At 36.5% G+C, this 25,363-nt stretch overlaps 1 protein-coding gene across 1 annotated transcript in view; it reads right to left on the bottom strand.

Moving 5' to 3' along the window:
* Positions 1-813: 813 nt before the first annotated feature.
* The window catches only part of PDE3A (phosphodiesterase 3A), a 297,027-nt gene continuing 272,477 nt past the window's right edge, over positions 814-25,363 (bottom strand). The window contains exons 11-16 of the mRNA XM_030804437.1: positions 22,782-22,895; positions 22,438-22,637; positions 20,492-20,695; positions 18,805-18,960; positions 15,220-15,478; positions 814-4,877 (exon numbers count right to left, since the gene is read on the bottom strand). Of these exons, the coding sequence (XP_030660297.1) occupies positions 4,636-4,877; positions 15,220-15,478; positions 18,805-18,960; positions 20,492-20,695; positions 22,438-22,637; positions 22,782-22,895 (1,175 nt within the window). The 3' untranslated portion in view covers positions 814-4,635. The remainder of the gene's footprint in view (positions 4,878-15,219; positions 15,479-18,804; positions 18,961-20,491; positions 20,696-22,437; positions 22,638-22,781; positions 22,896-25,363) is intronic.

Here is a 25,363-nt window from a genome sequence, read left to right on the forward strand (position 1 = left end):
TTCTTTGGTGTGAAACACACAAACACGTATGCAAATCTCAATTTAAGTTATGTATAGTTTTTAGCTTAACTCATTGTTTGTAGTGTAATTCATTCCCAATAAGAATTTGAATATCTTCCACATGAACACATTGATGTGTGAATATAGGAACTAAAACTGATACATTTCTTAAAAAGAACAATTTAATTTTGGCATATTCTTTACCTAAAATTGCTGATTTCTTAATCTTAAAATTGAATTTTGTAGAAGATTTAAAAAATGGACTGACAATATCAGCAAATTCATAAAGACACAAACGACCTAGGACAATGGTCATAAAATGTGTTGCTGCTTGTTCGATCAATGACATAAACTCAGTTTGGCTTCAAAGTACATAGATATTTTAGCTTTCAATTATCTGGAATTGAGCTATTAGCATTTGAACTTTTATTGATATTTCTTCCACACATTAGCTAATAATCGCTAAATAAGGGGGATCTTGTTGGTTTTTCTAGACTATGAAAGTTCGTAGAACTTTGTTTTATTGGAGTGTTCTAACAAACAGTTTGAAAGGAAGTTTATTTGCAAATGGCATATAAGTCAGGAAAGGCATTAAACTAGAATCAGGGTTAGGATGATAGAAGAGGACAAGACCCTTATTGAGGTTTCCATTATTATTTTAGAAGTACTATAAATGATGAGGACAATGGAGAGCCCCATACTGACATGGAAGCACCAAGAATACCTCCCACAGTAGAATATAAATGATTTTTAGATTATTCACTTCTCATTAATCAGGACTTGATAATCACACAATTAGTTCACTTTTATAAATTAATAATTTCAAACTTTAGACTTTATTTATAATGATAATTTTTATACTTTTATTACTTAGAAAATAATTTATATTTTTCCATCATTTAAACAAAGAGTAGGCCTGAGTCTCATGCCTTTTGCACAGCTTTTACCTTCAAAGAAAGTTCTCTGGGTAAGATAGGCAGGGAATATGGGGAAACTGCAAATTAACAGTCTACATACATCTAATATGAACAGTCTGTAAGATACTCCTTTTCTTTCGTTTTACTGGGATTGCAATGGTAAGATTTGTTCTGGTATTCAACCAAAATAGACAGAATTGGGTATTCTATTTTTAGGAAGTAAATACTTTCTTGAACATAATATGAGAAAATTTCTTCATTCATCAGATGAAGACTAATATAGATATATCCCTGTACAGAGCTACTGTCTTCACCTTTTATTGTGAGCCAAACCAGGTCTTATCTAAATGACAAAAAATATTACAGCTAACAAAAGCAAAAGTGGTGCTTTTATCAAGGAAACCAATATTTTAAAGGTTAATTTAGATATATAACTGGAAAGACATTTATTAGCATGCTGAAAATAATACTGATGACACTCAGAATATACCTGGTCTTTTACTTAACAGAAAACTATGGCATCCAGGTAACCCGTTCCAACTTTTCCTACCATTGATTTTATGGTTTTCTAAACAATTATCTTTTTCCCTAAGTGGGCTAGAAACTCTTTCATTTGAAAGACCTGAGTTTATCTAATGGCACCTATAAATAGGCTCATATAAAAATGTAGTAAATTGCAACAAATACGTTGGCACCACAGGAAGTAAGCTCTGCAGTTGGATGTGAACATAATAATATTGCTGTCACCAAAAAGGGGGAGAGCTCTACTGGCAGAAAATGTCCCTTAGCATCCTTTGAGATGTACTGGGTGTGTATGAAAGTCACAAACTTAGTGGATCTTCATCCCTTTATTTATCCCAATTGACTTCTAGCTGTAATAACAATTTATTTTTAAAGAAAAATGTATCAATCTGCCTGGATTGCTGAACACAGTTCTGGAATGAAGATGTTCTAATTGCTTTGGCCACTATTATTCCTCTTATTTCCTGTACCTTAAAACAAAACAAACAAACAAAACCAGGCAGTTTGCTGAGACTTCCACCATAGTAGCCAACCTGCCCCACTAGTTGGACTATACAGCTTTGATGAAACTGTCAACAGACTGATGGACTTCCAACTGTCCTGCCAGTCCACTCACTCCAAACATAGCTCTATGTTCAATTAATATTTATGTTAGAGATGGACAGCATTTGGAAAATGGGAAAATATTGGCTTTGTTAAGTACTTAGATGCAAGGGGTATAAGAAGATAAATGCTTTTTTCCCCTTCTCTTAATTGCAAGGAAAGAAAAATAGTTCAATTCACTGGCAAAATTTGACTCATAGTAGTTTTTGCAAACATAGAGACACACAGGTAAAACTAAGAAAATGAAAACAATTTAGTAAGTTCTAAATAATGAAGACCTGCTGTTAATTCAGAAATATACTGAAATATATTTTAATTATTTAGGTAGAGGCTGCATCCACTTGATCCTTTTTACATTTTCCTACTTATTGGAGAATTTGCCTTGAAACCATGTATTTTTTTGTTGTATTATCTTTGCCTTATTTTTTTAAATGCCATGAATTATTGTAAAATAATGCTTTGAAAGGGGGGAGTACAATATCCATTTATGAGAAACAAAAGTATTTTTAATGTAAACATTCCTTTCTACTACGTCAGAGAAAATAAAAACCAGAAATCACAATCAAGGTTTACTTAGAAGCTAAGATTGTTTAGATAATGAGCAGGTCTGTATATAGTACTGAAGGAAGAATCATAACAAACAGTGTTAGAAAGAAATGGACACCAACTATAAAATATGGTGTTGGTTAACAGGTTTTCATCTGGGAGATGTGGACCCAGAATTCATTCAGTTAGCAAAAGTTACTAGTGAAAAAAAACATTCTTTGCAGCATCCTCATGTAACTGGCAATAAAACTATATCAGATTATCATTTAAATTAGAATAGGTAGATGACTGGCTGTCCATCGACCTCCATGCAAATAAATCATCATTCTCTTACTGGGCTTGGAGAGAACTACAATGTATAAAAATGGTGATTAAAATATAACTTTATAAAAATGTTTCCCTTTTCCTTTTTTAAAAAAAGAGTTTACTATCTACAGAAACAAAAAAATCTTCATATTTACATCAAGATAACTATCATGACATATATAATAATATGAAATAAAATATTGAAAGTGAGTATCAACTTTTTAAATAGAGGTTTGGCTCACAGCATAAACAAGTGTAGATAAACAAACCAAAACAAAACAAACAAACAAAAAGACTTTTCAATAATAACCCGATCCTCAAACAATCTCTGTATAATTTCCCCTGCCAGAAGAAGCATGACTGACAATGGGCCAGATTGCCTATGGAAGCTACCCCAACAAACAGCATGTGGAATACCACAACAGGGGTTGTCAGTGGGACCTTCACCCCTGAAAGACAAACTACAACAGTTGCCAAGAATCAGGCTTTTCCTATGTCAACACAAAAACCCTGGGTTGAAATATTCTCCTTCATCTCTTGCTATATAACCCAGAGTGATTTTTCTGTTTCCTTTTCTTTCTCTACCACACATTTTGCAGCAAATTAAGACACAGGCGATCACGCTGAAGTACAATTTCCCAAGCCTTCTCTGGCATCATTCAGAATTCTAACCTGATTAAAGACCTGACTCCAACTCTTTCCTAGGTGTTTACGTATAAAGAATGCCATCCTCTTAAATGATGATTTGATCTTAGTTGAGTGACATCCATACTCACAGACAGCTCCTATACATTCATTAGGTGAGCAGACTGGAAAATGCCTCAGTCTTCCAGGTTTGAGGCTGGTGATAGAGCTCCTTCAAGTGGTGCATAGCAGTAATGTAATACCGAACATGTGGCCCTCTCACCCAGCCCTTGAGTGCCCTCCATCTGCAAAAGGCCCTTTATTGAAGCTAAATGGAGGAGGGCATTTGGAATGGCTGCCTCCCAAAGAGGCACTCCAGAGTGAACTTCCTTCTGTTTGTTCACATGTACTCAGTCATTTGCTACAGCTATTCTATGAGTTACTGAAACCACAAAAATCTCTACATATGCACACACATGCACACAAGCACCCTTTCAAACTGTTCCCTTCTGTCTCTCTTTCACACACACACACACACTCACACACACACACACACACACACAGTGTTGGCAGGATGTATCAGAATTCAAATAATGCTCTGGAACTTTCATCCCTCAGTACTAAGAGCAAAAGCTGCTTAGTTGGTAACCTACATTTCCTGCACTGTTTCCTTGCTAAGCCACACCGTCTCCTTTGTGATTTGGTTTCCTTTATGATTTATTATATCACAGTGACCACTATATATCTTAATATAAATGTTACTAAATTGTGGAGCCAGCAATCCTGGCCTTCAGTGTGTATGTGTGTGCGTGCATGGGTGTGAATATGTTTTACATGTATCTATGTGGGAGCTTATATACACACACACATATATATTCCCTCCTTAAAAAATCCTTAGAAGCTGGTGTTGCAATGTGAAAGCTTCTTTGAGCAAAAAGTTTTTAACAATATACCTCACTGTAAAAATGTACACACAGAATGCGAAGAATCCCAAAATGCAATAGCCATTTGCCCATCTTCTCAAATTTCTACAGTGTTGTGTCTAAATGTTGTGCTGGCTTGAAGAGAGTCTTTGACAAGTCAATCTGTCTGGAAACACAGCCCATTCTATCCATTGTCACTGGTCTGGCTTTGGGGTTGGTATCTCCTCCCCTCTTGGTTTCCCTTTCTCTTCTTCTTCTTCCTTGATAGCCTGGATCTGTTCTGAAGAGTGCGACTGAGGGGTCTGGTCCAGGGATTGATTTTCTATGCCTGTCAACCGTTGCTCCTCTTCAATGACTTTCTTCCACATCTTGTGGTTCTGTAGGAGGTGCTGAGTTATTTGGCAGTAGATTTTTCTCCTTTTGAAAGTCTTCTTTTCTAAAATAAATAAAATAAAATACACCAAATCAGACTACTTAGTTGTGTGCTGAGCACATGAATGTTATCTCTTTTCAGATAATTAAGAGGAGTTAATCCATAACCTTGGTTTGTATACTATAATAATGCAGTTTTGGAGAATGGGGAAAAAAAGAGGAAGATGGCAATAATCATTAAAATATCACTGACAAATAACTAGGGACAGTATTTAATATTTGGCAATGTCCAGTGCAAGATTCTGCTTATATCTTGGTATTCTCATTACATTCAGGCTCTCAAGACTTTCCACATAGATCACTGAAATAACGTCTTGTTATGTCTGTCTCTGTCAATCAATCAATTTAATTAATTCACAAACATCTACAAGACTGATATATTTAAAGATAGTTTTGATGTTCCTCATCTGCTTCATGTGGACTAAAAAATTAACTTCAGGCTGGGTGCAGTGGCTCACGTCTGTAATCCCAGCATTTTGGGAGGCTGAGGTGGGCGGATCACGAGGTCAGGAGATTGAGACCATCCTGGCTAACATGGTGAAACCTTGTCTCTACTAAAAATACAAAAAATTAGCCGGGCATGGTGGCAGGCACCGGTAGTCCCAGCTATTCAGGAGGCTGAGGCAGGAGAATGGCATGAACCCAGGAGGCGGAGCTTGCAGTGAGCTGAGATCGCGCCACAGCACTCCAGCCTGGGCAACAGAGCGAGACTCCACCTCAAAAAAATAAATTAAATAAAATAAAAATTAATTTCAAAGTCAAAGTGTAGTTAACTACACTTAACTACTCTGCTTTTCTTATTTTTAAAACATCTACACTGAATTCATATTTTCAAGCTGGTATTGCCTATCCTGAAATGTTCTTTGCAACCACTTGAGAGTATATATTCATTCATTTTTTAAAGACTCCATCAGATTTCACTGAATTCTTCTAAGAAATAATATCTTTCTTCTAAATTCCCATGACACTCCATATGTACCTCCTAGAGTATATACTGTTTCTGTTTTTATTTTTTCCTTTTTCTTCTCCTTATCATTATCTCTTCTTCTGGTAATTGTGCATCCAAAATCATTTAGGGGGAAACTTTTCCCCCTTCCTTCAATTATGTGGTTCTAGAAATGGCTGTTAAATTCTACTTCCTCCCTCACCACCAGTCTACAAAATTGTATCACAGTGACTGGCCAATGGGTGTGTGTGTGGCCCAAGTTGGGCCTGAGTCCTTCCCTGAGATATTTCTCATTTGCACAGAATGAATGTGGGTTTGAGAGGTATAATTGAAGATCCTTTCTCTTTTGCTTATGCATCTGGCATGAAGTGAACTTAGAGCTGGCTATAGTTCCAGCTTCATGAAGAAAGCAAGGCTGAAAGAACAAGCTGTTAGGCAGGTGAGGCAAAGACAAAAGCAGGAACAAGTAAGCACTGATAATAGCCAACATCATGTTTACATGAACCAATAATGTTCTCTTTTTGTATATACTCATTCCATTGGAATTTTATAACTTCTAACAAAAAAAAGTTCTACCTTAGTATACCTCCTTTAAGAAACTTATCTTGGAGGGGGTCTTCAAGATGGTAAGCTAGAGGCATCTGGTACTTGCCTCCTCCACAGAGAAGAACCAATGGAGTGAGTAGGTAATCAGACTTATCATCTAAAATATAATTTTGAATTCAACAGAGAAATGACAGGAAATGCCTAAGGTAAGGAAGAAGAGAGAAGTAAGGCAGCCTGCTCAGCTGGGATCATCTATGAGCCTGGAGAGGCTCCCTAAAATATGAGGAAAGTTTAAGTGAATGAATCCAGCCATCCACATTCCTACCATGGACTCCTGCAGTCCTAGCCATGGTGGAGTCTGTCAACCCATGTGGTCTCTGAAACTGATAGAGAGAGCTGCCTGGAAATCATGTGATGGCATTGCTTCAGAGAGGGAGCTCACACCAGGACCCACACATTCACCAAGTCCTGAGCAGTTTAGGAGAGGTACATGTGGCCCACTGCTGCCACCACTGGGGTCTAAAGACTGATTCACATCACATCCCTGTCCCCAGCAAAATTTTACAACAGCCTTCCACTAATAACCACACTCTAAGCCACTGAAGGAATCACAGATACTATTGATACTGTTTGTTTACAGTCAAATAAATCATAGAGACTACACTACTGCCTGCACCCAAAATCAAAGCCAAGTAACTTTATCCAACTGGCAGCATAGATACACCTTCAAGAAGAAGTTTCCCTGACAAAAGAATTTAATAAATCAGCTGTAATCTCAGCACTTTGGAAGGCTGAGACAGGCGAATCACGAGGTCTGGAGACTGAGACCATCCTGGCTAACATGGTAAAACCATGTCTCTACTAAAAATACAAAAAATTAGCCAGGCATGGTGGTGGGCACCTGTAATCCCAGCTACTTGGGAGGCTGAGGCAGGAGAATCGCTTGAACCCAGGAGGCGGAGGTTGTAGTAAGCCGAGATGGCGCCATTGCACTCCAGCCTGGGTGACAGAGAGAGACTCTGTCTCAAATAAAAAGAAAAAGAAAAAAAAATTAGAACAAGCAACTGCTACACCAGATACACAGATACCAATGCAAAGACACAAGAAATGTGAAAAAGCAAGAAAATATGACACCTCCAAAGGAACAAAATAATCCTCCAGCAACAGATTCCAATGAATAAGAATTTTTTGAAATCCCAGATAAATAATTCAAAATAACAATATTAAAGCCTATCTCAGTGAGATAGATAGACTAGAACTCAGAAAAACAATTCGTAATATGAATGAGAAATTTACTAAAGAGACAGGTATCAAAAAAAAAAAACAAAAAAAGAACCAAAGAGAAACTCTGGAATGAAGAATTCATTGAAAGAAATACAAAAGACATTCAAAAGTTTTAACAATATACTAAATCAAGTTGAAGAAAGAATCAGAATTTGAAGACAGGTCTTTTGACATAACCCAGTCAGATCAACACTAAAAACATAAAAAATAATAATAATGAACAAAGCTTGCATGACATATTTGAATTTTCCGTGTCCCAGAAGGTGAAAAGAAAATGAAAAGGACAGAAAACCTGTTTAACAAAATTATAGATGAAAACTTTCCAAGTCTAACAAAAAGAGATTTAGACATCTAGATGCAGGAAGCTCAGAGAAACTCACACAAATAAAATTCAAGGTCTTCTCCAAGGCACATTGTAGTCAAACATGGCCAGGCGTGGTGGCTCACACTTGTAATCCTAGCACTTTCGGAGGCCAAGACAGGCAGATCACGAGGTCAGGAGATCGAGACCATCCTGCTTAACACGGTGAAACCCCGTCTCTACTAAAAATACAAAAATTTAGCCGGGCGTGGTGGCACGTGCCTGTAGTCCCAGCTACTCGGGAGGCTGAGGCAGGAGAATGGCATGAACCCAGGAGGCAGAGCTTGCAGTGAGCTGAGATCGCACCACTGCACTCCAGCCTGGGCAACAGAGCAAGTCTCCATCTCAAAAAAAAAAAAAAAAAAAAGTCAAAGACATAGAGAGTTCTAAAAACAGCAAAAGAAAAGTATCTAGTAACTTACATGGAAACTCCCATCAGACTAACAGATTTCTCAGCAGAAATCCTTCAGGCCAGAAGATAATGGGATAATATATTCAAACCACTGAAAGAAAAAGCCATATACCCAGCCAAGTTGTCCTTTATAAATGAAGGAAAAATAGTCTTTTCTCACAGAAGCAAAGCTCAGAGAATTCATCACCACTAGACCAGCACTACAAGAAATACCTAAGGGAGGCCAACATGTGAAAGCAAAAGGATGATATCTATCATTATGAAAACACTTGAAAGTGTAAAACCCACTGGTAGAGCAAACACAAATAAGGAAATGAAAGGAATCAAATGTTAGTACTACAGGAAACCACCCAACTGCAATGATAAACAATAAGAGAGAGAGAGAGAAAGGAACAAAAGATATACATAACAATTATAAATCAATTAACAAAATGACAGGAATAAAGACTCAGATATCGATAATCACCTTGAGTGTAAACAGACGAAGATTTCCACTCACAACACACAAACTGGGTGAATTGATTAAAAAACATGACTTAATTATGTGCTAAGAAACTCATCTCACCTGTACACAGATACAGACTAGAAATAAAAGATAGAAAAGACAGATATAGACTAGAAGTAAAAGACAGAAAAATATACTTCATGCACACAAAAGCAAAAAAGAAGCAAGAGTAGCTATACTTACGTCAGATGAAACAGAAATTAAGTCAAAACAGTAAAAAGAGGGCATATTCATTACATAATGACAAAGAGATCAATTCAGTAAGAGGACAGAATAGTTCTAAACATATATGCACCAATACCAGAGCAACCAGATACTAAACCTGATCTTAGCCAAAAGGCTGAGAAGCAGTATCACACCCAGATATTTGCAAAGCAAATATTAATAGATCTAAACGGAGAGAGACACTTCAACACAAAAATAGTTGAGGACTTCAACATCCCACTCCCAGAACTAGACAGCTCATCTAGACAGAAAATTAATAAACATTGGTTTTAAACTGCATTTTAGGCCAATGGACTTAACAGATATTTACAGAACATTTTGTTGAACAGCTACAGAGTACTCATTGTCAGCACATGGAACTATTCTCCAGGATAGACCAGATGCTAGGACACAAAACAAGTCTCAACACATTTTTTAAAAATCTAAATCATATCCAGTTTCTTCTCAGACCACAGTGAATAAAACTAGAAATCAATAACAAGAGAAACTTTGGAAACTGTATAAATACACGAAAATTAAAAAAAAAATTTTTCTGAATGACCCTTGGGTCAAAGAGATAATTAAAGAATAAATCAATAAATTTCTTGAAACAAATGAAAATGGAAACAACACAAAGTAGCAGTCAAAGGGAAGTTTAACACAATAAATATCAACAACAAAAAACTAAAAATGTTTCAAATAAGCAACCCAATAATGCACCTCAAGGAACTTGAAAAGCAATAACTAACTAGGCCACAAAGTAGTAGAATAAAAGAAATAATAAAGATAAGAACTAAATAAAATGGAAATTTAAAAAGTACAATGTATCAAGGAAACAAAACGCTGGGTTTTTGAAAAGATAAACAAAATGAATAAGCCACTAGCTAGATTAACCAAGAAAAAAGAGAATACCGCCAAAAATAAAATCAGAAATGAAAAAGGACACATTATAACTGACACCACAGAAATACAAAAGAGTATCAGAGACTATTTTGAACAAGTATGTATTAGCAAACTAGAAAAGCTAGATGAAATGGATAAATTCCTGGACACATATACCAAGATTGAATGAGGAAGAAATAGAAAACCTAAACAGACCAATAATAAGTAATCAGATTAAATCAGCAATAAAGACTCCCAACAATAAAAAGTCCAGTACTGGGTGACTTCACATAAAAATGCCTTTTCGCATCTATCCTCTCAATATATGCAGAAACAAAGATCAATTAAGCTCAGAGCTTGCCTTAAAGGAGTTTACAGTCTCTCTCTGGAAGAGAGAGTGCCAAGAAGACAAAAACTGAAATACATGTGCTATGTTTTATGACAGACATGTTCTTGTGACCAAGATGGGCTTGCCATTTCTCTCAGTCTGACTCTATTTTAGACTTCTAGACTATAGGACCCTGACCTCCCTCTTGTTAGAGCATTTACTTTAGAAAACCTGTAATAGCAAATTCTTTCTCTGCCCCTCTGAAATATAGGTAAATCTTCTCCCAGCCTCTAATTAGCTTTACAATCTTACAAAATAAAATTTAAATTTTAAAATTTAAAAAAGATTTAAATGAAGGAAGGAAGGAAGGATGGGTGGAAGGAAGGAAGGAAGAAAGGTAGGCCAGCAGGCAGGCCTATCTCCTAGTCTCTGTTGGGAGGTAGGAGCCTAACTTTAGTAAATACCAATTAACAGGTGGCTTAATCATACTAGCCAATGCTCCCATAACATCCTCCAGCACTTTTTCACTAGCTCACAGCAGCATTTAACAATTTTCCCACCTTTTGCTTCAACAGAGTTCAATCTGTCTCCCCTATTACAATAGTCTCGAATAAAGCCTTCGTTGCCATTTTTAACAAATGTCTGGTGCAATTTCTCTTTGATACATCAAACCATAGCAACACAAGTGACTCAAACTGTGGAAAATTAGGTAGAATTTTTTTTTAAAGGACCTGGTACCTGGGCTGGATGTAAGTAATGAGAATTAAACACACTGGGTGAAAAGGGGCTAGCAGTATTCCAAGCAAAGTTTGAAGAACTGGGACATAGGCAAAAGTGTATGGGGCACAGGCCATGACCCCTTATATCAATTCTTCCATTTGAAAGCTTCCTACCAAGGGCAGTAGATATAATTGAAATTTAAATAAATTTGAATTCTATGAAAGTCAATAAAATACATTAATACATCAGATTTTTTAAAGCAAATTAAAAATTACTCTTCTAACTCTACTTGTCTATTTCTACTTTGTTTTTGTTATAAATCAAATTCTTTTGAGAAATTTTTAAATGTTAATATACTTTTTAACCTGACCCTTTGAATCAAGAGAGTTACAGATGACCCCTGTCTGAAGGACAGGTTTGAATCACAGTTGTAGCAAACACTCTTCAGTTTAAGGTTATTTCATCTTAAAGTTATACACACTGATGGCAGTGAATTCATAGGGAAGAAGCTAACAAAAGCTCAATTTTCCTCTTTTTTCCTTCCAGGGCAGTCCCCATGAGAGCAGCTGTTCTCTTATTAATACTGTTAAATGTTAGCAATAAACCTCTCTGGAATTACACTGAATAAGAAGGTGACGTAGAAGAAAGTTTGTACCAAATAAATTTGCATAGATTAGAGCCTGCAGGTGGTCTAAAACATGCCTGTATTGGGAGCCAAATTGTTCTGTACTGGAACCTTTTGAAAGGAGAACAAAGAGCCTTTCATTGCTCCAATTCTAAATGCAGCTTAGTACTTCATTAGAAACCTCTTAGTTCGCTGTAGGAATCTTTCAGATTTAATTATAAGGTGGGATAAAAACCTTCTTTTCCTAGGACACCATATTGAAACATTTTATTCTGTGTTTCCTGGGACATCTCCAAGTTTTACAAACTACAGAAGTTATCTGTGCATATTTATTTTTTTCTGAAACCTAAGTATTAGGCAAAGCCAAGGTAACCATTTTAGCCAATATGAATTCTGAAATTAAAATTACTAAGAGCCAAAAGCATTGGAGTTAAAAATTAAGAGACCTAGGTTCCCTTTCTGGTTCTACAACCTTGCAATGTCATTTAAATTTCTGAGCCTTAGTTTAATCTTTTGTAAAGTGAGGCAGCTGAACTGATAAGCATCGATTCCCCCTTCATTTCTAAAATTCCGTTACTCTATGTGGCCATTATTTAGTGAATACTAATGTTGCTCCATATTTATCATTTTCTTGGTTGTAAAGAAATACTTTAAAGATAATATTTCCAAAGCAACAGTATCAAATCACTGTGGATGGGATATTTTTAAACTGTAATATAATGTGGTCAGTTAACTTTTGGAAGGCATGAGCAAACAGAACCCAAAAAACTCTCATTCCTGCTTTAGTGAACTTGATAAAAATGGGAAGGTATGACAACCCAACCCTACAGAACAGAAAGAAATGGAATATGTGGTTGTAGCATTTGCTGCTAAAGGCTGGGTTGACAAGTTGAGCCTCTTAAATCTCCTGGCCTGAGTCCTTCAATTCCCAATGCCTGGATCTGTGCATCTGTATTTTCCATGTGTTTGAGTTCAAATAGCAGTAAGTCAGGGCCCCTGGGAACAAAGCTTTTCCAGAGGGTAAGCCGACAATACCTTCATTCAGTGGAAAAACTGTCTTATTCTTAGTAAGACAGCAAACTACCTGGCTCTTAGAAATGAAAACAAACAAAAAGAGAAAACTAATACATGTTTATTAAGTGAAAAAATGAATGAATAACCCATGAATTCCAAGTCTTGGCTTCTAGCTCTGAATCCTAAGATTAGTACAAATTTTCTAATGGAAGTCTTTTTATTTGCATCAGATAAATGAAATATAATTACTTTAACAGTAGCATATTGAAGAAAAACAACTTGTATTTTCCCCCATTCTACAAAAAATAATTAACAGGCCAGATCTGACCTAAAACTCAATTTGCAAAATTCTACCTCATAAGTTCACAATTGATAATGATTTCTTTATGTTTGCTTATGTGTGCCTACAACAAGGTGCTTATATGAGAGCAAAATGGATCAGTAGACGGTTAACCTCCTTACAAGATGGTTGGAATGAACCACGTTGTGTATTATCCTGACTGTGATAAGAATAGGCACAAAGTGATCAGAATATCTTTCACTGGTTGTATTTTTGGTAAGAACTTTGAGAATATTAAGATTGTACTTTATCTGTAAAGGTAGGCAGAAATCACATACTATGTTCTTAGGAACAGTATTTGTGCAACGTCATTGCAAGGGTCATGGATTTTTACTAATTATGCTATTAGTCACTATTTGTTTCATGACAGGATAAATAGGAGAGTAGCTTTAGAGGCAGAAATAAAAATGATTTTATAGTCGATTAAGCTAAATAGGTTAGATTGGCCACACGATGCACTCCAGCCAATTACCAGATGTGATGGGCTGTCATTGTTGCTGTTGCTACTGCTCTGGTCCAAAGTCACAGTCATCTCTCACTTAGATACTTTCAATAGTCTCCTAACGGATCGCCCTATGTCTATCCTTGCTCCCTTCTCAACCCCAAGCATATTCTCAATAGAGCAGCTGAAGCAGTCCAGTTAAAATGTAAGTTGAGTCTACGAACTCTTCTGTTCAAAACCACCAACGATTTCCCGTCTTACTCAGAGTAAAAGCCACAACCCTTACCGTGACCTATGGAGTCCTACCTTCCAAGCTTGTCCAGGCTGACTTATTTGTTGTTGCTGTTCGGCTGTTTTGTTTTGTTTTAGGCTTTTAGCACCCGAAACCATGGTTTTTAGTTTCTGTCTCTAGTGATAAGCAGAACAGAGGGGTGAGGAAGGAGCTCTACTGGCCCAACCAGAAACAGAAACTAAGAACCCATGACTGTATTCTCTCCCTTGGACAGCATGGTTCCCGGCTGCCTCTGTCTTGCTGCTCCAGCTATCCCAGTTCTCCTGCTCCTCCCTGAACACCCCCACCCAATGTACACCTCTGGACCTTTGCACAGGTTGCTTTCTCCTCTCTTTGTAATCCTCTTTCCACATACAGCCCCAGGGAGCACTCCCTTACTTCTTGCAGGTCTTTTTATTTTTACAAATCTTTCCCTTCTTTACATCTTTCCTATCCCTGGATATCTTACCTAAAATTTTAACCTATCTCTATAATATTTCATATCTCCCTCCTTTTATTTTTACTCTTATATTTCTCAGTATTTATCACTACAGTAAATAATACTGTATTTAACATACTGTAGATATACTCACTTGTTTTGCTTATTGTCTACTGATCCCACTAGAACGTACTTCTATAAGGGCAAGGATGTTTTTTTTTTTTTTTGTCTTTTTTTCCTCACAACTCTATCTCTAGTACCTGGAAGGATGCCTGGCACAGGGCAGGTGCTCAATAAATGTCTGTTGAATGAACAAATGAATACTACCTCCTATCTATTCACATAGAGTTCCCCTAACCAAGCCAATAAAAACCTATGATTGGTCTTTATGGTAACTGAAATTCTTTCACTTTTAAATCGCTAACATAACCTGAAGCGGCTGGGCACGGTGGCTCACGCCTGTAATCCCAGCACTTTGGGAGGTTGAGGCAGACAGATCACAAGGTCAGGAGATCGAGACCATCCTGGCTAACATGGCGAAACCCGGTCTCTACTCAAAATACAAAAAAAAAAAAAAAAAAATAGCCGGGTGTAGTGTTGCCCACCTGTAGTCCCAGCTACTCAGGAGGCTGAGGCAGGAGAATGGCATGAACCTGAGAGGTGGAGCTTGCAGTGAGCTGAGATCGTGCCACTGCACTCCAGCCTGGGTGACAGAGCAAGACTCCGCCTCAAAAAAAAAAAAAAAAACACATACACCGTGAAGAATAGGCTTCAACTCCTTATTATTATTTTTTTTTTTAACTTCATGACGGAGAAGATATCTTTGTATCATATGTGTTATTATTATAGATTCCATAGTCTGGACTTTCTATTATTATGATATTGAGGAAGAGAGCTATCCATAATCAAACTCTGCAAATGATGTTTAGACTTGAAGTATCGTATATTTCATTAGAAGCATAAAATTCATCTAAAGTAAGAAAGCAATCCCAGGGAAAACACATTAGAACTAGGTTTTAGAACTTACTTGGAGATTCATTATTTTGACAGGTTTCCTCTTCATTTGGTGCTGCTGCTTCTTCCTCCTCTTCTTCTGGGTCATCAGTATCTCCTGACTCATCGCTGTCTTCCACCCATTTTCCTGGCATTAGTCCTGCTGAATCATAGGAGTTGCATAGAGGCCCCACAATGTGAGAGATGAAGGATTCCTGAAGGTTGGCCAGCTGAGGAGCAGAACGATCCATGAAGGGGCTTATGGGTAATCCAAGGCTGGCCTCTTCATCACCCTAGAAATAAAATACAAGTGAAGTCAACATTCACTTGGCATCTGAAATTTGTAAATATGCAAAACCCCAGGCATTAATGCGCAAACTTCTTTACTTGACAGCTAAAGGATCCTACCTCAAGTGCTAAGATTCCTATAGAAACACTGTTGGTAATTAGTACTTTTGTGAACTTGAGGTGTTTGCTTTTTATCAAGGAGAAACACAGAAAGTCTAAATTCTAATGTATAAGTAGATGATATTTTTATCACACAAGTCAGTGTCTTTTATATGAGAATATAAATGCACGAAAATGCAATGGTGAGGCTGGGCTCAGTGGCTCATGCCTGTAATCCCAGCACTTTGGGAGGCCAAAGTGGGCAAATCGACACCAGCCTGGCCAACATGGTGAAACTCCATCTCTATTAAAAATACAAAAAATTAGCTGGGTGTAGTGGCAGGTGCCTGTAATCCCAGCTACTCAGGAGGCTGAGGCAGGAGAATCACTTGAACCCAGGAGGAGGAGGTTGCAGTGAGCTGAGATCGTGCCACTGCACTCCAGGGTGACAGAGTGATCCTCCATCTCAAAAAAAAAAAAAAAAAAATGCAATAGTGAGACCAACTTTTTAAAAAATATATAAATGTAGCCTATTTTCCTTTTTTGCTTTGACTCCCAGAAAGGTTTAAAGAATTTATTGCTCAATTCAAGGGGTTACCTTATCCCAGATTTTGTTTGAATTTTAATACATCTCCTGTGATTGTGTGGTTTCTCATATTCTTATTTATCTATATGTTTAATAATATTACTGCACAAATGTTTTATTTTGAAGTGCTTCAAGTGTTTCTGAGGAAAAAGGGAGATTTTTAACCAGCAGTTATCTAGCAAAATTAATAAAGGAAATATCCCAAAACATCAGCAACAATTATGCCTAAGAAGTGGTATTATTATACATGAATTTTCCCTTTAATTTACATTTTTCTGCATTTCCATATTTCGAGAATTATGAATTAATCCCATTCTTAGGAAAGGCAATACATTATTTTTTAAAAACACTAAACTTTCTCCCATTCTGTAGGTTGCCTGTTCACTCTGATGGTAGTTTCTTTTGCTGTGCAGAAGCTCTTTAGTTTAATTAGATCCCATTTGCCAATTTTGGCTTTCGTTGCCATTGTTTTTGGTGTTTTAGACATGAATTCTGTGCCCATGCCTATGTCCTGAATGGTATTGCCTAGGTTTTCTTCTAGGGTTTTTATGGTTTTAGGAGAAAATTTTTGCAAGCTACCCATCTGACAAGGGGCTAATATCCAGAATCTACAATGAACTCAAACAAATTTACAAGAAAAAAACAACCCCATCAACAAGTGCTCAAAGGATATGAACAGACACTTCTCAAAAGAAGAGATTTATGCAGCCAAAAAACACATGAAAAAATGCTCATCATCACTGGCCATCAGAGAAATGCAAATCAAAACCACAACGAGATACCATCTCATGCCAGTTAGAATAGTGATCATTAAAAAGTCAGGAAACAACAGGTGCTGGAGAGGATGTGGAGAAATAGGAACACTTTCACACTGTTGGTGGGACTGTAAACAAGTTCAACCATTGTGGAAGTCAGTGTGGCGATCCCTCAGGGATCTAGAACTAGAAACACCATTTGACCCAGCCATCCCATTACTGGGTATATATCCAAAGGATTACAAATCATGCTGCTATAAAGACACATGTACACGTATGTTTATTGCGGCACTATTCACAATAGCAAAGACTTGGAACCAACCCAAATGTCCAACAATGATAGATTGGATTAAGAAAATGTGGCACATATACACCATAGAATACTATGCAGCCATAAAAAATGATGAGTTCATGTCCTTTGTAGGGACATGGATGAAGCTGGAAACCATCATTCTCAGCAAATTATCACAAAGACAAGAAACCAAACACCGCAAGTTCTCACTCATAGGTGGGAATTGAACAATGAGAACACATGGACACGGGAAGGGGAACATCACACACCGGGGACTGTTGTGGGGTGGGGGGAGGGGGGAGGGATAGCATTAGGAGATATACCTAATGCTAAATGACGAGTTAATGGGTGCAGCACACCAACAGGGCACATGTATACATATGTAAAAAACCTGCACGTTGTGCACATGTACCCTAAAACTTAAAGTATAATAATAAAATTTAAAAAAACCCCACAAACTTTTCATTTTATATATGAATCCTACCTATAGTAACCATAAAATTTCATTCTAATCTCTGTTTAAATATGTCCAATGACAGTCAATTTATTACCATTAATAAGGTGTCTCAGCCTATTTTTGGATACCTTTAGCAATATAAATTTCTTTCTGACATTGACCTGAACTCTACTTCCCAATAACTTCTACAGACTGGTATATTCATACCTTTTTTAGGGCAGTAGAGAGGGATCTAACTTTTTTTATGAATCAGATCCTGTGCTAAGTATGTTATATAATTTATCTTCTTTAATCTCCACAGCAATGTTATGATTAACCTATTTCTACATTAGTATGTCACTCCTTTAAATATCTGAAGACAGTTATATTTCCCCAAGAGTAAATATCTTCATTTTTTTCCACATGCTTTCCTGTCGCTTATTCCTGTCCTTTATGCATGCTCCTTCACCTCCACATTCTTTCTAAGAGTGGTTCACGGTGCCAAACAGGAAGGTTTAAGTGCATTCTGATGGGTGTAGGGTAATGTCAGGAGGATCACCCCCGGCTTATGTAATTGTGGTAGCTTTCTGAGTAGTCTGTTAACTCTTACGTTATCATGTCAAATGAAATGCCTATTTCTTTTTAGCTTTTTCATATAATGCTCATTAATTTTTTTACAAAAGTGAAGTTAATCTAATATGCAGATACATTCGAACTACCATAATACATATACATATAAACTATCCCATTTACATTTAAACTACCTTCTATGATAATAAATAAATTTTCTAGGAAAGTAAGTGAAATTAATGTGATATGCATATAAATTTAAACTACCATATACATATAAGCTACTCCATATACATTTAAACTACCTTCTATGATAATAAATAAATCTGTAAAACAACAGTATTTCAAGGATCTTCCTAACTCAATATCTTCTTCCCCCCAAATGCTTGCAAATAACTTTTATCATAGAGTTCTATGATTATATTTTAGTCCAATTTTTGTCTCCTGATCAAAATTGACCAGTGCATTTTCTGACAAAAGTATGAATATCAAATAGAGTGATCATACTTTCTTTCATAGCTGTTAGAAGCTTTGAGCAATTCATGAGCAACCTGTAAGTACAGATTAAGCTGTATTAAACAATTGTCAGTTACCTGTTCATAAAATTCATTGACAATACCATCTGTCCACTGAAGATGGAGTTCTTTACATTTAGCTGGACCATTGATATCAGCCAACTTTATACACATTTGACAAACCAGTAGACGATCATTTTCATTGGTCCAATCTATTCCAACATCATCATTTACCTATTTGAGAGATAAAGTTAAAATACGTTTTGCTTCGATAAAAACAATAGTTGAAGAGAAAAACAATAGAACATTTATTGTCTTCATATTATATAGGGATCATAATACCAAATAATTGGGAACCTCTAGCTGCTTAAAAATGTTATTGGCTTGTGTAAATTAATGGTAAAAATTGTTCATGAAAAAAGTAAAATAATGAATTATGGATAAAATAATAATAATGGGTGACAGGGTAAGTGTAGTCAAAAATAATTTAATTATACATTTTAAAATAACTAAAAGAGTATAACTGGATTGTTGGTAACACAATGGATAAATGTTTGAGGTGAGATACCCCAGTTGCTCTGTTGTGATTATTACACATTATCTGAATTTATTAATGTAACCCATAAATATATATACCTACTATGTAGCTACAAAAATGAAAATTTTTAAAATCATTAATTATTGAATTAGCAACAAATGCTTTTTTAAACTGGCATACATAATCAATTACTTTTCTTTTCTTTTTTTGAGACAGAGTCTTGCTCTGTCTCTCAGGCTGGAGTGTTGTGGTACAGTCTTGGCTCACTGCAACCTCCACGTCCCAGGTTCAAGCAATCTTCCTGCCTCAGCACCCCCCAAGTAGGTAGGACTACAGGTGTGCGCCACCACACCTGGCCAATTTTTGTATTTTTAATAGGGATGGTGTTTCGCCGTATTAGCCAGACTGGTCTCGAACTCCTGGCCTCAAGTGATCCACCCACCTCGGCCTCCCAAAGTGTTGAGATTACAGGCGTGAACCATTGTGCTTGGCCTTATTATCAATTACTATTAAAATAATATAGTTACAGTTAATAAAAAATTGTCATAACTTAATATTTGGGCATTTACTTTTGAGGTTTAAAATTCTGCTTCAAGTTTTTGATCTGTACTGCTGCCAGATAATTTATATAAATATACCATAGAAATGAAAACAAATTAAATCAAACAAAAACCATAATGACAGAATGTGTTATTCCTCTGTAGCACAAAGTATAATCTATACAGACAGCATCTCAGCTTCTTGGGCATCTAGATTCAGATCAATATCTATATGTCTGCTTCTGGTTAAACATTTTATTTTATTCCATTTTCACATTTGAAATCTGAGAGTTGATAGTAACATGTTTTGTTTAACAGTTTGCTTCCATGATATCTTTCAATGTGTCTATCAAATGAAGACAGGTGCCTCACGCCTGTAATCCAGCACTTTGGGAGGCCGAGGTGGGTGGATCACAAGGTCAGGAGTTTGAGACCAGCCTGGCCAACATGGTGAAACCCCATCTCTACTTAAAAAAATATACAAAAATTAGCCAGGCATGGTGGCATGAGCCTGTAATCCCAGCTACTCGGGAGGCTGAGGCAGGAGAATCACTTGAACCCAGGAGGCGGAGGTTGCGGTGAGCCAAGATCATGCCACTGCAATCCAGTCTGGGCAACACAGCAAGACCCTGTCTCAAAAAAAAAAAAAAAAAAAAAAAAAAAGAAAACTGGGTACAGCTCTATTTACCTTGCCATTAAATTTGGCTACGAAGTCAAAGTGTTTCTTCAGGTCAGTGGCCAAAATTGCTTCAATGACAAGGAAACGGAAATGCTTAAATTCCACATGGTCAAGGTTAACTAAGAAGTTATACTCTGGCCGGGACATGAAAAGATTCCATGCAGCAGCTGCGTGATGATTCTCCAAAACTGAGCGATCGTTATATAGCACCGCCTAGGCAAATAAGACAGTTAAGAGGTCAACTTTTTAAGAAAATAATCACAAAAATCATGAGAATATGAATTGCTTTTGAAATTGCTTTTTATTCATACAACAAAGAAATGTAATCATGTGACTCCTGCTTATTAAGAATCACTTATTACTGTACGACTCTATTATTTTTCTTGGTTAAATTTCCCTTTTTTGTAAGATAAATTCCTTTCCTTGAAAACTTAATCCAAACTCTTGTGAGGGGGCACTAGCCTATCTTAATAGATTTTTTTTAAAGATTTTTTCTTTAGATTTCTTTGTAGGGTACAGGAATTTAAACATAAAAAAATATACAAATAGAAAAGAAAGAGGAGGGAGGAAGAAAAGAGAAAAAAATTACATTTACAAATATATGTAAATAAATATATATATATAAAATATATAGTTATACCAATGCCACAATACCTCAAGAGGTAACTAGGTTACTTTCTCTATCTGGCATAAGCATTACCTCCTCTTAAACACATATAGGTACTAAAGATGAATGGAATGCCCAAAATGCCCATGACTTAAAACATTCTCACTCCACTCCACAGGAAATATCACCTTTTATCAAGTATTTGAAGACATAAAATGGTATTTACTTCTTTGAAATTCTCTAATAATGCAGGAAGAAGTTTTATTAGAGAATATTTTTTAAAAAGGGAAGCTGCCTACAAAATGCCTCAACACTAGTGTGCAAGATAGCCTATGGAGAAATAAAATAGGACAAAAACAAAACACTAAGCACTGAATATTAATATAGAGTTATATAAAAATGTAGACATGTAAATTAATCTGAATGGTAAATTATCCTGGCCAGTGGATTTTTGCCTACATTTAGAAAAAATAATTCTAGTGTATGAAAGACAAGTGGAAAGAAGGTAGTTAAGAAAAAATTATCAGATAATTTTTATTTTATATAGATTCAAGAAAAACCATAGAACAGCCCATAAGGTCAGCTGTGTAAATGGACAGCAGTGGGATAGAAGAGGCAAAGAAGATTACAGAAAAGTCAATATTGAATGAAATTGGCCTCTAGATCTTGTAGAAGAACAGAGGATCTCAGAATGTTTAGCAACTTGGGTTCAGCTAATTAAGTAAATGAGGGGCTAAATTTGATTGTATAAATGGGTATGTCTAGATACTTAGTGATGAATTTTTTACTTAGGTAGAATTATACACCAAGATGAACTTTAAATTTATTCACTGTTTTTGGAATCTATGTTTAGGCAAAAAAAAAAAAAAAAATTCCTCCAATGAAATAAATTTATGTTCAAATCCTACCAACCTATAGGTAATGTCGTAAGAATCATAACTGTTATAATGAATATATTTCAAAGGAATGGTATTTATATACAAAGAAACCTTACATTCTTAAAAGTCCAAGAAATACTTGGTTCTCTAATCTTTTCAGAAAGGGGCTTTTGTATAGTTTGCCTTTTGTTTGTTGAAGAGATCCATTAACATGAATTCAAGTAGGTTTTCTTCCTAAGAAGAAAACTGAGAAATGATTCCCATGGATAATAAAGTTGTATACCCGCTATTAGAATCTTGGAAGAATCCATGGTTTCTTTTCCGAATTAGCATGGTCTCTGAGAATTTTAACGTTAAGACTATATGTAGTTTGGCTTATATTAACTTGGTGCCTATTATAAATCACACTTAACTTCACTTTCTTGAGAAATCTTTTCATTAGTTCTCCCAACCAAAATCTAAAGGTTTACCTGAGGAGCACTAGTTGCAACCAGGAAAGCATTAGTCCTTCCTGGGTGATCATAATCGTGCATGGCTGCAGCCACATACAGCGCCATCAACTCTAAGGCAGGGATATTCCCAGACAGACATCCGTATTTATCATCTGTCACATTATACGTTTTTGAGAATACATATCCCATATGTCCATGCGTAAATCCACTGTCAGAATCTGAGAAGAGAAAATGAGAGTCAAAGAAATTTTTTAAAAAGTACTGACATTATTTGTCTTGACTTCTTTCTTTTTTTGGGGGAAAAAAAAACCCACCCTTGTTCCCATCTCTCATAAGGCAGTGCAGATTCACTTCGTACATACCTGAATCACTGGTTGAACCATGATCATTAATCACAGTTGAAAGGCCCGGAATAGGCTGTGTAGTAAGATACCAAACAGCATGTAAAACATCAGTGGCATGGATTCTGTTATGATCTGTAACCAGTGAACAGGAACAGTCATCAGTTTATGAACTTTGGGGTCCAAGAACTAAGAGTGCCATCTACTGGACAAACAGTTTAGTCCTAAGATTTTACTATTTCCATGAAAGTTGGCCAAACTTTCTAGGACAAATATTCTTTGATTACTCTTCCATAACTCTATAACATCCATAGTACCAAGAAAAGAACCCCTACTTGTAACGTTTATTATGCATGCAGGTATCTGAAGTGGAAATTTCTGTGTCAATAATCGACTAGAAACTACGTATATCGCAAACATACTGTGTGAAAAAAGTGTGATGTTTACTATGGTACTTATTTCCATGCTCCTGCATAAAACTATGCAGAGAACGAGAATAAATGTAATAGCTATGACATACTTCAACTAGATGAGACATAATATTTCATCTCGATAGATGGTACTCAAAAATAATCTGGGAATAGAACATAATACCATTTTTCTGTATCAATCTTAAAGCACTGCAATAAAATATCTTTTATATGTAGATATTATCCACAAGCAAAATTCAAAGCCACAATCAATTTTATTCTCTGATCTAGAAATTCTAATTTCAGAATATAGTTCTAAGAAATACTTAAAAAGAAAAAGAAAAGCCTCTTTGTATAGTAATGTAAGAAACTAAGCCATTTAGAAGAGTTAAAACCTACGGGAAAACCAGATTCACTAGTCATAATGCCATCATCAAGGGAAGGGGGTCGTACTCCACATGTGCAGTTCAACTTCTTTCAAACCATAACCACATGCCCAGTGTGCTCTTGGCTCACCTTCCTTTTCTGTGCAATTCTTCCAAGTATTTTATCAGACCCCTCATAATACTTCACTGATTAATGTACTTTATTCTAAATATACTAACTTTACACATTGTATTTCTGCTAACCAACCATGATACTGTTTCCTTCTCTAGTACAATAGATTACATTTCTTCATAATACTTAAAATAAGGAGAAGAGAGAAACAGGAGAGAACAAGAATGACAATGAGAATATGAGAGAAACGTCTATTCCCTAGTCAGAGAAGAAAGAGGAAACCTATGTGTGGCAATCGTAGCACCTGGGTAGATGTTAAATTTCTGGCAGCCATTAGGAATCAGTCTTTAAGTGACAATATGCAGCTAAATCTTAGGTAAACCTAAGATCTCCACCCTAGAAATTCAGTGGAGAGGCCTGCATGTGGGTTTGAAAGGATCTCATCAGAAGAGCTTAAAGAAACTCTGCTCCGGCCGGGTGCAGTGGCTCATGCCTGTAATTCCAGCACTTTGGGAGGCCGAGGTGGGTGGATCATTTGAAGTCAGGAGCTCAAGTTCAGCCTGGCCAACATGGTGAAATCCCGTCTATACTAAAAATACAAAAATTAGCCGAACGTGGTGGCGTGGGCCTGTAATCCCAGCTACTCGGGAGGCTGAGGCAGGAGAATCGCTTGAACCCGGGAGGTGGAGGTTGCAGTGAGCTGAGACTGCGCCACTGCACTCCAACCTGGGTGAAAGAGTAAAACTGTCTCAAAAAAAGAAAAAGAAGGAGAAGAAAGGAAGAAGGAAGAAGAAGAAAAGAAAGAAGAAGAAGAAAGAAGAAGAAGAAGAAGAAGAAGAAGAAGGAAAAGAAACTCAAATCCTACCCTCCTTGTATACCTGTGTCAATTGTAAACATGAATAATAATATTATATGGTACTTTTTTTTTTTTTTTTTTTTTTTTGAAACAGAGTCTTGCTCTGTAGCCCAGGCTGGAGTGCAGTGGCGTGATCTCGGCTCACTGCAAGCTCCACCTCCCGGGTTCATGCCATTCTCCTGCCTCAGCCTCCCGCGTAGCTGGGACTACAGGCGCCCACCATCACGCCCGGCTAATTTTTTGTATTTTTAGTAGAGACGGGGTTTCACCATGTTAGCCAGGATGGCCTCGATCTCCTGACCTTGTGATCCGCCCGCCTCGGCCTCCCAAAGTGCTGGGATTACAGGCTTGAGCCACCGCGCCCGGCCTATATGGTACTTGAAAGAGCAATTTTATTAAGATTGGCATCTATATCCCTGAGTATAGACCATCTCCAGTGATATGAGCCCATTACATTTACAAATAATTCACAGGCAAGAGAATTACGATATTTTATGTCTGTACTTGGGCTATTTATGAAATTGATCATACTAGAATTTTCTGGATTTGGGACAGGTATGCTTTTACCTCTGCTATAATATTTATTATCCATGCTAACTTGGGTGAGTTACTTAAAATCCATTTCCTTATCTTAAGATAGAGTAAAAAGTCTCATTTCTTTTTCTTAAAAATACAGGAATAATATTGCCAAATTCATAGTACAATTTTGACAATTACAGAAGGAAATATATTTTAAAGGGCCTGATACACAGTGAATTTGTAATTTGTGTAAACATTATTCATGTAAAATAAATTGCTGCTGTAGAACAAGATAAAACTAGTATAGATCACCAGCTTTC

This window comes from Nomascus leucogenys, chromosome 23 (assembly GCF_006542625.1).
Source record: "Nomascus leucogenys isolate Asia chromosome 23, Asia_NLE_v1, whole genome shotgun sequence".
Lineage (NCBI taxonomy): Eukaryota > Metazoa > Chordata > Mammalia > Primates > Hylobatidae > Nomascus > Nomascus leucogenys.